The following is a 17,327-nucleotide window of genomic DNA, read 5'->3' on the forward strand; positions in this document are numbered from 1 at the left end:
ATCACGTATGGGCACAGAAAGCTTGGCCAGCCAAGGTAATTCCCCGTGGCAAGGTATGACCGTCCATGTGTCTAGCACCCAACTAGGGTCGGGTTAAAAACCGAGAAAATGATAATTCTCTTCATCTTCTTCCTTCCTTCCTTCCTTCTTTCCTTCCCCGCTGCCAAAAAGCCTCAGCAGAGTTAGGGTTATAAAGATGCCTATTCTATATATTTATACAGATATTACATTGATTTTTTGCTTGTGATTTCTTATATCATTGTTTGCAGGTTCCACCACGGGAGTAAACACAGTAGTGTAGCAGCCAACTCGGGTGTAACTGACTTGGAGGAAGAAGAGGAAGCGCCAGAAATGGAGCTGTCACACAGTCTGCTCCTCAACGAGGAGGCCCTGAGGCAGATTGCTGAATCAAAGAAGCCCATATTTGTGTTTGAATGGCTGAGATTCCTTGATAAAGTACTGCTTGCTGCTCATAAGGTAAGCAATTGGTAGAAGGCAGTGTTGTGGCCAGGACTTTGTCTGGGGGAGTAAGGGAGGTGGGAGGCAACTTGTAAGGGGAGCAAAATTTGATGAAAATGTACAAAAAAAGGCTTATAAATCTTAAATTATTAGATATATGTGGGGGAAGCATCCCATGGGGGACAGCTGACCCCTTTTTCCCCTTCCCCCTCCCATGGCTATGCCACTAGCAAAATGAAAGGAGGGTAGGACGAAATCAAGGAGATGTTATTAAGATTGCATCTCTTGTAATGTGATGTACATTTCAGTATAGACATAAAACTCAATATTCTGGTCAGTAATTGAAGACCTGTCGCATCTCAATGGAGGCTGTAATCAGGCAGGTTTTCTTGGTTAAAAAAACCAATGCATTGTACTTATTTCTGAAAGAGCCATATAATTGTTTACAAACTACAGTTACTCAAGACAAAATTATTGGTAGATATATGAGGAAGAAGAACATGTTAGCTCAGCTTCTGAGCTCTGAGGAGTGTTGGGGATGTGAAACAGGAGAAGCAAAGCACTTTTGAAGCTGTATATTTCCTTCAGCACATGTTGTAAGGTAAAGTGTGCTAAGAGAAACGAGCAGGTAGTAGGGGGACCTACAAAATTGGATCGATTGACCCCGTATTTATTGGTCGAGCTATGCGTTTTAAAATATTGGTTAAGACGTAGTCAAGTCAAATATTTTAAAACTCATAGCGAGACCAATAAATATAGGGCGTAAAGCACCCAATTTGATCATTATTATGTTTTGGATCCAATATTTTCACACACTTGGATCCATCAAAACATAATAATGTATAAATTGAGGGTAGGAAGAAAGAATTAAAAAAAGAAGAGAATATAATTGAAGAGCTTTGTTGCAAAACACCTTACATCCACTTGAGTAATTTTGAGAAAACATAAAAACATCATCAAAAAAAGTACTGATATATGGGGGGGGGTTTGCTATGTTGCGTCTGGAACCACCAGACTTCATCAGGTAACTGACCCGCTGGACTGCTCACGTGGCTAACGGTTAGGTATCATCTGGATGATTTTCTATCCATTTTTCCCATATAAACTGCAGTTAAATTTATGAAAATCCTAGATTACATAAATTCACAATTTCATAACAAACATCATCTCTTCCCCCATCATTGCCATTTATAAATTCATATAAGCAGGAAATGGGTTCTTCAAAAGTACTACAGTCTGTTTTCTCAGTCATTTACATTTTACAAGTGACCTTATTTTTTTTTAAAGAGCAAAAGTAAATAGTAATATTTTTCAAAAATGATCCGTATTTCATTCGTTTCTAAAAACAATTTTACTCCTTCACAAATTTGCCCTTACATAGGTGGTTTTTCTCAGTCCTTTACATTTTACAAGTGACCTTATTTTTTTAAAGAGCAAATAGTAATTCAAAAATGATCCATATTTCATTCGTTTCTAACAATTTTACTCCTTCACAAATTTGCCCTTACATGTAGGTGGTTGATATTTACATTGTGGATGAACCTGCAAAATTAAATACCAAAAATGCTGCTGAATTTTGCATGTGTGTGGGTGAATGTTGTGAAAAATTGCCACCGTTGTCTATTTTACAGGCCCACTTTATTCTGTATAGTGATTATTATGACTTAATTATGAAGCGTTGTCACCACATGTACACACAGGTGTATATTATGTCACCCTCACGTACACTGCGCCTTTCGATATTTTTTTCATAGTGCTGTTTGGAAACTGTCATTCTTTGTTGGGCCAATACACAGAGGCTTGCAGTGCATAACATTAATAATAAGCCCAATATCAAAACATGTACAGTACATTGCATAAATTTATATTGTCTATATTATATTTTTAATAACCTCAATACAAATGTAAGGGCTCAATGCAGAAGTGACACTGTAAAATTTGCTCTGGTAGAATAGTGTAATACAAATATCTGTATGAAATCCACTCTGTACATACTTTGTAGTACAACAGGGGTGGAATTTCGGCGGGAGTCCGAGAGTCGACTCTCGCAGAGACTCCCGTAAAAGTCCTCTTGCGAGAGTTCATGTGGACTCGCGCTGGAAATGATTGGCTCAGCGAACTTACGTTTAAGTTCAACACGCCTTAAAACTCAAAGCCTGCAAAATATAACGGAAAAGTCGCCAAAGATGCAATTGATGACATCGCTTAACTGACGCGTCAGTTGGTATATAGCCATTATACACATAGCAACAGCTATTATTTGCCCTGAAAAACTCACTTTACAGATTTTGAGGCCAGTTCTTGAGCATTTTCAACCAAATAAAGTGCATTGCATTTTCTGTATATTTCTCAATCTCCCGTATGAATTTGGCGACATTTGTATCTAAACTGACGGAGCCTTTCGATATACATACACCCACAAACATACGACTTTTCACTATTTATAGTAAGATTGTTCATGAGTTATGAACTCAAATTCAAAAGTCCTGTCAATAAGTATTGTGCAAATGTAATGATAGTAAGAAGCTGTGATAATTTGTTTTATACTGAGCTACCTGCCTCCATGATCATGTAGAGTGGTTTACTTAAAAGCCAGGAAAACTATCATGTAAATGGAACCTCATTACTGTGAAATCAGTATTCATAGTAATGATTAAAACCTGCTCAGAGCAATAAATGTGAGAATCATTCAACAATGAAATAGGCATTTAAGTTGCTAGGGAGTAACATGACCAATTTGCAAATGCAGGTGTAGTTCTACTCTAGGGAAGATCTTACCCTTCCCAGAATCCTTTACAACAGGATACATTACCTCATTTCATTAATTGCTGTTCCTATGTTTTCAAGTTGGGAAATTGGGAATAGACGGGTGATTTTAACATGGATCGATGGTCATGAAATAATGCAATTTACAAAATCTGGATCATATTGACCAATATGAAGAGATTTGTTTCAAAAGCCCTTACATCCACTTTTTGAGAAAAACAGCTTTTTTTAAATTGTGCAATTATTGCTTATTAAATTTGATTCATTTTGGTTTTGAATAAATTGTTGATGAATAGTAACTAAAAGAATAGGTTTGGTACCATTCTCAAGCCGTCTTATTCATTTTATTATTTCTTTTGTATCATGCCTTTGTGGATGTAAGGGTTTTTGCAGCAAAATGAATTTACCCCTTTTTTAGAAACCACCTTTGCAATCTAATTAGAGCCCTTTTTTTGCAGTACTTTGTGTAACTTGACTAATGCTTGCAAAATCAGAAAGAAAATTTGAAATATCTCATTTACTTTTTTAATTATGAGTTTTTGATTAAATTTGGCAAAATGCCATTTTTTGAGTATTTCCTAACTGCAACTTTTGTTACTTAAAATGATTTTTTTTCCAACATAGTGATCCCAAATCAGTTCCTTTTGGTTTTAATAGTTAAAGAACATTAAAGGTTACTAATGTACATCAAAAATTAAAAACAAAACTATTTTATATTCATTTTATGTACTATTTTATATTCATTTTATGTTCAGATTTCCGGAAATTCCCTAAGATTTCCCAAACGGGAAATATACAATATCTCTGGAAGGGAAAGTGGTATGAAGGTCAAACAACCACCAAAATGTGTATTTTTACACACACTAAATGTCATGCCAATTACTCAATTTTAGCCAGAGGTGGATGTAAGGGCTATTACAACATAAGCTCTTCATATATATGTTGAAGTGGATTGCAAATCAGTACAGAACATTGAAATGGAAGCTTTGCATTGTGGGTATGTTAAGATCTCTTCTCTGGTTCTACTCAAAGGGCTCAATGTAAGAAAGTCAATGTAGAGTGAAGCAGCCACCATGAGCTGAGAGTTTGAACACCCTATGATGTGTAAATGATCTGTAATTTCACATCATTGTTGCCTATCTCAGCTCCGTCCTGAGAGAGTCTATATGGCTCTGATGGTAAACAACTTGATATTTGGTAACATATGTGAATGATTTGTCTGCAATAGTCACACCCTTGTTAGTAGCAGAAGGGAGTAAAGCTCTGAATTACTCTCTGGTATTACTTTATGTGAATAATGTCTGGTTTGCATGGGCATCAACTTGTGAAGAATATGTTCTACATGTAGTATGATAAGTAAGGGAACAAACCACAAGTTCAATGACATCATATAAACAAAAGTGCGGTTTTTAGGAAGCTGACCCCACCTTTCTCCCTCCCTAAAATGTAAGTGACATATTGGAAAAGTTAAAGCGTTATATCAACTTTGACAGATATTTTAACTATTTAAAAAAAATTTAATCAAGACTTTTGACCAATGAAAGGATGTACATTTAGGTCATCATCAAACTTTGGGTTTGTCCCCTAAGATGAAGTATACTTATCTTTTAAAACAGACTGATTTTTTTCTAATAAAGACTCATTTCTTATATGTTTGATCAAAAGAATTTGTAAACTGTTACAAGCTGTATCAAAATGATTGGTACCCATCAGTTTTGTCCTCCAATGAAATGTCTGCTTCACCCAAATTTAACATTAGATCATCTTGAAATTACTACAATTTATACATTTATGACTATAGACCCTCTAATTACATGAATTATGATTGGATGTTTTACTGCATATTGATGGGGCAGCCTTGTCCATACTCACTGGATATTGATGGGTATTACCGACTTACCGTATTAATCATTTTGATACACCATACATGTAGATGACTAAGATGACTACATTATTAATTAATTAATTGCGATTAATTACTTTCTATACACAGTCTGACATCAAGGATTCCCAAGAGAAACTCATCAAGCAACTAAGTAACCAGGTCCTAGAATCGCCAGGACCACCAACACGTCAGCTCTTAGGAAAATGTATCGCCATGCTCTACAACGTAGGGGACGCATACAAACTGTTTGATACCGTCAATTTCTGCAATGATATTATAAAGAATAAAGATGATTCACCTAGTTACCTGCCGTCAAGACTGTAAGTTGAGACTTTTATTTGTTGACCAAAAATATATGCTTTTTTGATGAAGTTTGGGTGGAAATATTAACTCTGGGTGACAACGTCATGGTAATTTTCAGGTCTTTTGGTGCCAAATTAAGGGTTTTTAGTGCCAAAAGATATCTTTTGAGGCCAAATTGATGGTCTTTGCACTTTATAGCCTTTCCAGCATTGTTGTCTGTGGGTGACACTTGGGTGACCAAGGCTGAAAATAAGCTGCAGAGCAAAATTACCATCTTTTCTTGCCAAATATGGTCTTTTGGTATCAAAATGACAATTTTTTGGTGCCAATAGGGTGGCGTTTGGTAACTTTAGACTTCGGTAACTTATGTGTAAAAGAAATCATGATCTTACTCTTAATACAATGTAGTATATATGTGTCTCTGTGACACTTGTGTGACAAGGGTTGTTGATAAGCAGGGGCAAGTGTATTAATTTTCCCCTACTGATGCTGAAAATGCCCCTGGTCTCTGTCTAAAACTCTGTGATCAGGGGCAACCTTTTGTTGAACATTGGGCCAGGTTATTCCAGTTGTATGTGGTCTTCATTACACCTTGGTTGATGTGATGTTGCCTTTGATTTTTCTGTTCTTAGTAATGTGGGTGACATGCTTTAACTTAAGTTGTATCTCAGTACAGTATCAAAGGATGTGAATGCCCCTTCAAATTGTCACTAGAACCTTCAGAATTCCCACATGGGAAAATGAATAAGTAATAATACCATCCATATTTGATGATGTTGTATCATCAAGAGCAGCAGTGTCTGACCAGAATCACCTGCTGTCAAGACTGTGTGTGGATTTATGGTTCAATTTCTTGACTTTTTTTTGTGTCAGGTGGTAAAGAAACTAGAATATACCGTACTAAGTTAATGGTAGAAGATCAAATCCAGTACCTTTGCCCATTCAAGAATAAAATTATCTTCAGATTTATATTCTTAGTTGCTAAATTATCAAAACGTCAATTTTGTCTTTGTTAAACTTTGTTCATATTTTCAATTTGGATTGTTCATTACCACAGGCGTGTTTGTTCCAAAATGCCCAAATCCAAATTTTATTGAATATAATAGTCGGGTAAAAAAGCGATTTGGTCTTAAAATACAGGTGAATTAAATTGAAATGAAAAGTCAATTTTGCATCTGATCTATCTGTACATGTATATGTACATCGAAAAGACCCATCACAAAACCTGCTCTAGTAATACCAAAACTTATACTATCTGGTGAAATTAGTTCCATTTCCAACATTATCAGCACAGAGGGTATGTATTACTTGGTTGCAGCAATTAATGTTGCATGCATAAAAAGATAGCCCTTGCAGGCTCAACAAAGCACCGGTAATTCTATACTTTGCGTATAAGCAGACACTACAGCAGTAATTTAGTGGACCTTTCTTCAATCTGAATGTTAAGTGCATAGTGTTTCCTGTTAAATGGACAACTAGTCCTGAGGCAAAATCGACTGCTCAGTGCCAGAAGTGGGTAAGTGCAATAGCTGCCCTGTGAACATTTAACAATTTACACATAGTATATTGTACACATCTAGACATGGCAGCTACACATGGCAGCTATTTTACTTACCCACTTCTGGCACTGAGCAGTTGAAATAAGAAGTAGTCACTTTGTCCGACCTACTCCTGTTGTCAGCCACTGGATGATGTCGTGATCCTCATTTGCGATGGAGTAGAGCAAATCGGAGTTCCATGTTCGTTAAAATTGATCTTATAAAGGATGCGGTTGAAAAAAATGTTATGGTATTTCCTGTTTCCTGATGTTCAAATCAACATTGAAAGCTATTGAAACACTTTATCTCTGGAACTGAATGGCCAACAAACTAGAAGACATTTTTAGGGTGTCCATTTTAAGTGTGGTGTCATCCATAATAATAATATAAAGAAACATTTAATACTGCATCGCAAAATAAACAACTATTTCAAATTTTATGTGTTGAACATTCAAGCTACTTATAAATCAATTGGACTGGAAGACATTATAATGTAAAGTGGCAGGAAAGTATTGTAAATATTGTGGTGTTGCTAACACTTTAAGCTGTTGTTCTTTGATTCTTGCGCTGATGAAAAATAAATAAAAACACAAGCTTCAAATTGAATTCATTGGCAGGTCTTTCATGTGCACCAAACAGACAATGTGATGTTATACAATATGACTTGGTGTGCCACAAGACAATTTGAGGTGTTGGAATGCCACACTAAAGCCAAGAGGCCCACATGCATATATGCCAAAGCATAAACATTGGGCTATTCCAGTTGAAATCCATACACCCCCTATGGAAGACATGATCTTAATCTTCCACACAGGGAGTGTGAATGTCAAATGGGCTACCTGAATGTGTAACTCCATTTGAAACCTACACCCCCTTTGTGGGAGATTAAGGTCATGTTTTCCATAGGGGTTGTATGGATTGGAACTGGGATAGCCCATTCATCACACAGCAGTGTACCAAATCAGATGTGATTGGTACTAGTGCGCATGAAAGGGGTTTATCAAAAGTAGTCTTATCAATGTTGAAGTTCCCTTGATTATTGATGTGTTGCCTCATGTAAACAAGGGGTTTAAAAATATGTAACTGCAAAGAAAGAAGAAAAAGTGAAAAGTTCTGCAAAAGAGAAAATAAAGGCAATAAGAGGCAGAGAACGAGATGGAGGGAGAGAAAAAAGAGGAGAGATGTTGAAAGAGATGTGTAGCTATAGAGAGGATGAAACACATTTGTATGAGTGAGTGAGGGGTGGGTGGGGGGGGGGGTGGGAGAGAGAGAGAGAGAAAGGGGGAGGAGTGAGATGCATGCAGACCAAGTAAAGGAAATGAAATATCAAGGTACTCATATGGGGTCTTTCTTCATCATTTATTTCAGGCACTTGTTTTTAATTGTTAACATTGTTTCACAAAATGAAACTTTAAAAAATGCAATTTGCTATCAAATTTATTGGACACCCAAAGGCACTGAACACACAAAATATTTACAAGTACTTTCCACAACCTTAACAATTCGGCAGCCATTATTGACAGTGTTACAGTTTTTTACCTTCATTGATTCTTTATGGTGACATTGACCTGTTTAGCCAATTTTTGATTTTGTTTTCATCTTAGTCTTCAAAATTGAGAAGCATCTTTATCCAAATAGATAAATATAGATCTGTTATCTTGTAGTTGTTGATTTTCTGTCAGATTTGAACCGAGTTGCAGTAAGATGAACCAGGGATACGGCGTAACTTGAGATTGAATGTGAATTGCTTCTTTTAAATGTCACTGTTAAATTCTTTCGTTTGCTAATGAAGTGAAGAAGGAAATTTAGAGAAAATGCAAACTTGATCAACTTGATAACACTAACAGTACTCTACCACTCACTGTTCCAATTGAAATCCATTATCCATACACCCCATATTAAGGGAGTGTGAATTTCAAATGGGCCTACCTTAATGGGCGGCTCCCCCCCCGCACAAGTATTCACTTTTCAGGTAACCCCATTTAAAATTTAAAGATATCTTCCATAGGGGGTGTATGATTTCAACTGGAATAGTCTTTCTATGTAGAAGCAGTACTATGTTTTCATCCTCATGAAAGATGAGACATACTTACAGTTAAAGTCTTCTTGGAGGCGTATTTTATTTCAGTTACTTAGGTGCATTCAAATATTCCAAACTGTTGGGGATTTAATGTGTAAGTTAATGAACTCTTGAATCCTGAAGTCATTTTTCAAGTCACTACATAGTGTTTTAATGTTGTTAACTTTGGCCCCTTTTAGTACACACCATGTTTATATATAAACAAGACATGTCTTTTACATGAATATATCTCTTAGCTAGATAAATAGTAGACACTAATTATAAAACAATGCACAACAAGAGACTCTGTCCATTAAATTTGTGCAACCGACGTTCCCCACTGCGCTATAGGAATTGCATACATGTAAATATTGCCCAGCAAATAAGAATTTGGATGAAAATGGCCTGTATCATCATTAACATCCACCCTAGCTCATGTAGGCACGAGACAAGACATTTTATGCCATAACATGATTACCTCAGCTCTAAAATAAATAGCAAACTCTCATAAATAGTGACTTGTTAGTCAGCTCGGGGTGTTGGCGCCTGAGGTAGGCAAGCGTTCCTCATTCTCTGCCTTTGTGTATGGTTCTAATAATATTTTGCCGAGAGTGTGAAGACGGTATAGGATAATTACATTGATAACGTTAGTAATATGAGTGACATTCATGTATCCATGCATGCATGCAAACTAATTTGTTATTTTTTAAAGGGCCATTCAGAGATGTTAATTTTAAACTTTCAGAAATCTTTACATATATACTGCACCAATTACACTTGGAAAAATAATCAATACTGGGGTAAATTTGTTTTTTAATAGATGCACTATCAATCCTGCACATTATGACACCACATTGAATCCAATGTGACCTCAAGAAGCAAAGTTACAAGCAATTGAATAGACGAAGGTCCAGTTTTAAAAGTGACAACTGGCCTAGATACAAGGCGCAAAAAGATTCCAACAAGCGCAACAAAGAGACAACACAGTTTCTTCAATGAAGTGTTATTTAAAGCTGTTTTTATTTCAGTTTTTACTTCTCTGTACTTTTCATAACTTTCAGTTTATTTGTCAGTTCTTTTGTTTCAGTTTTCTTTTGTTCCTTTTGTTTTAAATTAAAGCCAAACGCATAAATTAGCCATTCACCACTCTCAAACCAGATGTCTAGTCCGTCGAGTTTTGAATAGGCCAGTTTGTCACTTTTAAAACTGTACCTTCGTCTAATCAAATGCTTGTAACTTTGCTTCCTGAAGTCACATTGGATTCATTTGTGGTGTCATAATGTGCAAGATTAAATAGTGCATCTATTAAAAAAAACAAATTTACCACAATATTGTTCAGTTTGGAAATTGTGATTATTTTTCCAAGTGTAAGGATGCTTTATTGGCGCAGTATATAAGTAGTAACTAACCCTTCCAATGAATTTTAGCTATTCTGTCGGTCCGTGTCACGTCACTTCCGGTTGATGATGTTCGAGTGAAAACAAGTCCCTGATTCGATTTTTGTTGATGATTTCTGTCATTAGTGTTATGTAAATTTCGACCACAAATAGTCAATGGAATCACACAACTGTTTCTAAGTCTTCAGAGTGGAAGAAACTTACTTGATTTACCGTTTATATACTGACAAACTTTAAATTAAATTCCATGGTCGAGTGTCGTTTTTTCCGAAATTGAATGCCACTCCAGCAACATCGCTATGTAGCCTCCTTCACAGTCGGTTTCTGTTGTTCATAACAAACCGTGAGCCACATGCAGTTTGGGCCCGAGACTAGAGATAGCCCGGATGTCCGACCGACAGAATAGTCTGTCTCCTCAAGTTGAGAGTAACGCCATGTTGGATTTCGCAGTGGCAGATTCGAATTATGCGCACTAATCTAATACCGTGTGGCGTATGCAAATGTGTAGAAGGGCGGTTTCTTCCATACGCTGGCGACATAACTACATAAACACACTGATTGGCATGGTGTTACTTGAGACTCTGTTATTTCAATGCATTGGAATAGGAATTGAATTTGATTTTGACCATTTTTCATTTCAATTCAATTCATTGTATCAAAATGTTGTTGTTTTTTCATTTCAATTCAGGGCATTGAATAGAAATGTTTATTTCTTTCATTTCAATTCAATGCATTGAATCGAATTTCAATTCGACTAATTGACTCAAAAAATGCATAAAACATGGATTTTGAATCTGCCATTTCACTTGTATTGTCAGCTAATCAGTTACAAGTAACTTTCTTTCTGAACTGCTTTTAGTCAAATGCCTGGTAAAATGTATCAGTGTTGGTAGTGAGAATTGAATTTGAATATGAATCAAATTTAAATACTGTGAATTGGAATTAGTAATTGGTTAGTAGTTAATTTCAATGCTTTGTGAATTTTAATTCAATCAAAAAGATTTTACAAAATAAGAATTGAATTTGAATTGGATCAAAACATGTTAACTACAAAGAGAATTGAATCTGAATTGAATAGAAATTCATTATCTGAATTGAAAGAACACTACTTGAGACGAGACATGCTATAGATGCTGTGTTTTAATGTCAAGTGAGACTAATCTTTATGCCCGAGTGTAAGGAATTCCGTGCAAATCCAATAGGAGATTCAATCTCATAGATGGATGTAAACCTTTCAGTTGTCTTCATATTTTGTCAACTAGTGCACCTGCGGCTGTGAGAGCCCAGATGCTGTGAGAGCACTGGCATGATAGTGATACTGTTTGACCCCTGATGACCTTTGAACTCGGATGACCTTGGTGCAATTTGTTCATGCTCCCGTCAGTGATCAAGTTTAAGCCCAAATAGGGCAAAGTTTCAATTTAGCCCCTACATGACTTTTCACCTCGGTTGACCTCAATTTTGTTTTGCGCATATATTCCCCTCGTATGAAGGATTGCACCCACCAAGTTTGAACCCAATAGGACAAAGTTCAAATCCATGACCTTTGACCTTTGACCTCGGATGACCTCCATATAATGTTTTTCATGCTCCCCTCATACGAAGGTTTCACCCATCAAGTTTGAACCCGATAGGACAAAGTTTGAAATCCATGACCTTTGACCTCGGATGACCTCCATATAATGTTTTTCATGCTCCCCTCAAACGAAGGTTTCGACCCACCAAGTTTGAGCCCGATCGGACAAAGTTTGAAATTTGACCCCTCCGTAATGACCTTTGACCTCGGTTGACCTCGATTTTATTTCGGTCATATATTCTCCTTGTATCAAGGATTCCACCCACCAAGTTTGAGCCCGATCGGACAAAGTTTGAAATTTTGACCTTTGACCTTGACCTCCGATGACCTTCAAAACCACATGGCCAACATGCTTTTCCCGATACCTATCTATATGCTAGATTTCCGCGCGATGCGTCGAGCCGATGCGAAACCCATAGCCGGACAGACAGATAGATAGACAGACAGACAGATACAGCCCGCTTATTATTTTATTAGTAAAGATATTTCTGAAAATAAAATGGTTCAAGGGTATACATATCAATAGGCAACGTCAGAAAATTGTACAGATTTCATTGCTACTCAACGGATCAATGAAAGTCCCTTCAAATAAGGATGGCGGTCCTACAATGCTGGCCATAAGTGTTGGGACGGTTTGATAGGGTAATGTAAATAAGCCCCCCACTCCCCCGATCAATGTTGAATTCGACTTTTTTGGTCACACGAGCCTTGTGGCACCCAACATTGATTGGTGGGGAAGGGGGGGGTTGGGGTGTTAGGAAAGTGTTTAGGCTTGACACCAAAGAAACCTCCACTTTATCACGTTAATAATATGGAAATAAGGTCATACTATAGTGTACGTTTTCCATAAGTGTCCCAACACATTTTGGCCATGGTTGTATTTGAAAAGTTGAAAAAAAATCATCTAATTTCAGTTTTTTGCTTATAACTCAAAAAGTAAATATGATATTGACACCAAATTTGGAGCAGTTAGAGATCTTATCATGTGGCTTTACCAAAAATTTTTTGGATGGCTACATTTGAAATTTAGGGACTGGTCACTTAAAATGTCTTAAAACGATATTTTGGCCCTGTCTAAGTTCACTATTCGTCACTTTAACTGTCAAAAACTTGGGTTTTAAAATGGAAAATTATTGTTTCCACCAATTAAAATGTTACATTACAGCTATAGAAGAAAATAAAAGTTATCACAACATCTCGTGATCAAAAAACAAATAAAGGAATCGAACCCATGCACACTTGTTTTCCCAATTTACCGCAGTCTACCACAAATGAAGCAACAAAATACAGAAAAAAAAGAAGGGCGGACATTGGCAAAATTAATAGAAACACGAATATGATATGATGAAGGATATTGTAAAATAATAACAAAAAGAAAAGAAAAATATATATAAATAAATTCAGGGGCTCGAACCCGTGTCCACTGTGCCTGTGGCAGATGCCGTATCCATTGCACCACAGAGCTGTATTACTTTAACAGGCTTAAACTGTAATATAATGCTATTCAAGATGCATGTATATAAATATACGCTTACGGATTTATAAACAGTCAAACAAATCACACTTTTTACGGCATTTGTTTCATTAACTGAATATTTATCATATAGCAGGTGTTGGCTGACATTTGTGCTCCACATATATTTCAGTTTTGGGCCGGGGTAAAATGATTTTGGGACAAAAACGAACGATATACACGCTTGTAAAAAGAAAAAGAAAGTAATATTATATTAAAATTCTTTACTCTTTAAAGACGTGTATACCGTCCGATTTTGTCCCGTAGTCATTTATCCCGGACAAAAACTGAACTAAATGTGGAGCACAATGTCAGCCAACACCTGCTATATGATAAATATTCAGTTAATGAAACAAATGCCGTAAAAATGTATTTTTTTGGACTGTATATCGTGTGTAGAGCGCATATTTATATATATGCATGTTGAATAGCATTATATTATAGTTTAAGCCTGTTAAAGTTACACAGCTCTGTGGCGCAATGGATACGGCATCTGCCACAGGCGCAGTGGACACGGGTTCGAGCCCCTGAATTTATTTAGATTTCTTTTTCTTTTCTTTTTTGTTATTATTTTACAATATCCTTCATCATATTATATTCGTCGTTCTATTAATTTTTGCCAATGTCCGCCCTTCTTTTTTTCTGTATGTCTACCTATATTTTACTTTCTATACTTACTATAAGTTTCTTTGAAAGCGCTTTAATAAATTTCAGTCATAAAATGTAATTTAAGCCTACTCCTGCCGACTATGATTATATTTACACGATATACTGCTTGCAAATACCACATACGCTTTTTGATGCAAACGATGAAAATGATTAAAGTTTTGTTTTTTTCTTCTAAAAATTAGCTTTTTTTTTTAATTTTAAGTATTTTTTTCCCAAAATCACTCTTTTAAAAGACTTCAATCAATTCCTGTCAACAAATATCATGTATTTCTGGCGATTAAATCACTACTCTTTCAAAATAAAACGTCATTTTACGCAAAATACGTAGTTGGCATAGGCTAATAATGTTCAGAACGCACTGTAAAATACGTGATATTGCGTATAAAACGTGACCGTATTCCTAAATCACATGAGGAAAATGCAATAATTTTTATATAAGTGAAAAGATAAATAGTTTCTCCGTTTTCATGTAAAATTTGATGAAAATCCAAGCTATGGTTGAGGAGATATGGGCCAAAACACACATTTTAAAATTAGATTTTTGTACCTTAGAGACAATGCTGGCCATAAGTGTTGGGACGGTTTGATAGGGTAATGTAAATAAGCCCCCACTCCCCGATCAATGTTGAATTCGACTTTTTTGGTCACACGAGCCTTGTGGCACCCAACATTGATTGGTGGGGAAGGGGAGGGTTGGGGTGTTAGGAAAGTGTTTAGGCTTGACACCAAAGAAACCTCCACTTTATCACGTTAATAATAACGGAAATAAGGTCATACTATAGTGTACGTTTTCCATAAGTGTCCCAACACATTTTGGCCATGGTTGTAGATTATGAGATAAGATTTTAGGAAGAGTTTGTAAATTATATAATTATGAAATATAACCGATTATTTCAAATAACAAATTTCAGGAGATACTAGAAATGATGAAATGCAAAAGTATGATGTGTATTATGATGTATCAATTCAATGCAAATACTTGAAATTTAGTACAGGGTAGACATCGGAGACCGACAGTGACAAAGTGCCCTTTATTCGCAGCTAGGAAAGCAAGCTACAGTACAAGGTGAATTTACATAAGAGAAGGTCCCTCAACAAAAAACTGACTTGTGTGATATTATTGCTTAACACCAATCCTGGCTAAGCTGGTGCCATGTCTTTTCCCAAGACTTGTGATTTATTTAAGATACTTTATTGAAGCTGCTTATACTATGGCGTTAAAGCTGTGTTGTATTGCGCATATTAATGAGCTGGCGTAACACGTCCTGTGCTTTGAATCTGCCTTAATGGTGTGAATGTATACACACACATATACACCCCTACACCACACACACACACCCTATTATCACCACCTTTTCTGAGAACATCATGATCGCTCTGTGCAACTTGGATATATAATATCCACACCCCTACTCCCAAATGTAACGCAATAGTTTACTTATGCGGTCATAATTATGTAAGGTCCTGAATTGCATGCACTCACATCCACCCCACCCCACCCCAAGAAGAGTCAAATTAGGTTTTGCTTTGCTCTACATACATTGTATAGTGCTTTGATCAATCCTATGATTGTTTAAGCACTATTTATTTTATTTTTATCGTTTATTATCATTTATATTATCATTATTCCCCCCCCACACACACCCCCCACGCATAATTGCCTCTAAACGTGGATGCCATTTAGGACTATGCAAACAAGGCTGCGATTTGTGTATTTTTTTGTATGTATGAAATTTTACCAAGCAACTGCGGACGTTATATCCCACGCACGATAGAGGATGTATTTTGCAAATACATTACACATGCAATTGCATTGGTTTGCATACCTACCTCCTTGAACCGAAGATGTCCACTGTTTGAAAAATACACTTTAAGTACATATCATTAGATTTATACAATTTACTGCGAGGACTGTAAAATTTCAAATATATCAATTTTAAATCATTTGCCATAAAATGTGTATTATATCGTGAATTTCAAAAAATCAAAATATTTGATATCATCAGGACATTCCTCATATTCAGAATGAATTTGATACATCTGATGTGCTCTCAGGTCCCACAAAAAATGTGAAAACATTGCTATCTGAGCCCTTAAATAGATGTACATTAATATATGAACTTGTCTGGATGTTGCCATTAGAATGCTGAAATAAAATGGCATGTATATAGTTTTCATTTTATACTAAAGAGGCAATTCATTTAGATTAGCCTAGGTCTGCTAATAATACGCAATTATAAGTTATTTGCGCCCAATTTGTATTTTGGCTCCAATTATGGGTTTTTTGACATTTTTTTTTTTTAACGATTTTTATTTTTATTCGCGGATTTTTGCGTTTTTTTGAAAATCGGGGTGCGTTTTTTGGACTCCAAAATCGCGTATTCTTAGCAGGCCTAGATTAGCCTGTTATTTACTGTATTGTCTGCAGCCTATGGCTTATTTGAAGCACCAATGTGCTTGGTTTCCGTTGAGCTAAATGAAGTGTTGAATGCTTAATTACCGCATCAAACATGCATGCATTTTTACACTTAAAGCCTTGAGGTTGGTATTGTAGTCTAAATATTGATGTCAGGCAACAGGTCTAAAAATATTGGCAAATTTTTAATATAATAACGACCCGACACATCAAAACATGGAAAAATGTAAACAAGATTGCTAAACCAAAATAGAGAATTGCTAATGATACATTGATGTCAGGTGTAGAATTTACTGATTTTATGCGACAATTGTAGAACAAAATTCTTCAATATTTGTGATGTTGAGACAAAGTGATAACATATATGTCTTTGTGCTGTATAGATTGCCATTCAAGCCTTATTATACGATTTTGGTCAAATTTTAATTTGGTTTTTCTTTGCCAAATATTGTAAAATATTTTTTAAATAACAACTGGGGGGAGGGAACTTTTCTGGTCAATCTAATGAGGTAAAGTGAAAGAAAACTTCCTATCTTTTTAACTGTGTTATTCTAGGGGGGATTTTTATGTCATGACTTTAATTCAAACTTGCTCTGTTTGCCTGAAAACACAATGAATTTGACTGAAAAAGTGACCAACTCATTTTAGAAGATCATACATTATGGCCTTAAGTGTTGTAAGAAAATATTTGGAAATTTTATTCTGGACAATTAGATACGGTCATAAAAAATTGATATTAAAATACG

At 35.9% G+C, this 17,327-nt stretch overlaps 1 protein-coding gene across 1 annotated transcript in view; it reads left to right on the top strand.

Annotated features, from left to right (window-relative positions):
* LOC140148028 (HEAT repeat-containing protein 5B-like) overlaps positions 1–17,327 on the top strand; it is a 123,920-nt gene that overhangs the window by 19,451 nt on the left and 87,142 nt on the right. Inside the window, exons 2-3 of the mRNA XM_072169866.1 lie at positions 270–477; positions 5,219–5,430. Coding sequence (XP_072025967.1) covers positions 352–477; positions 5,219–5,430 — 338 coding nt within the window. The 5' untranslated portion in view covers positions 270–351. The remainder of the gene's footprint in view (positions 1–269; positions 478–5,218; positions 5,431–17,327) is intronic.

The sequence above is a fragment of the Amphiura filiformis genome, chromosome 1, assembly GCF_039555335.1.
Source record: "Amphiura filiformis chromosome 1, Afil_fr2py, whole genome shotgun sequence".
Lineage (NCBI taxonomy): Eukaryota > Metazoa > Echinodermata > Ophiuroidea > Amphilepidida > Amphiuridae > Amphiura > Amphiura filiformis.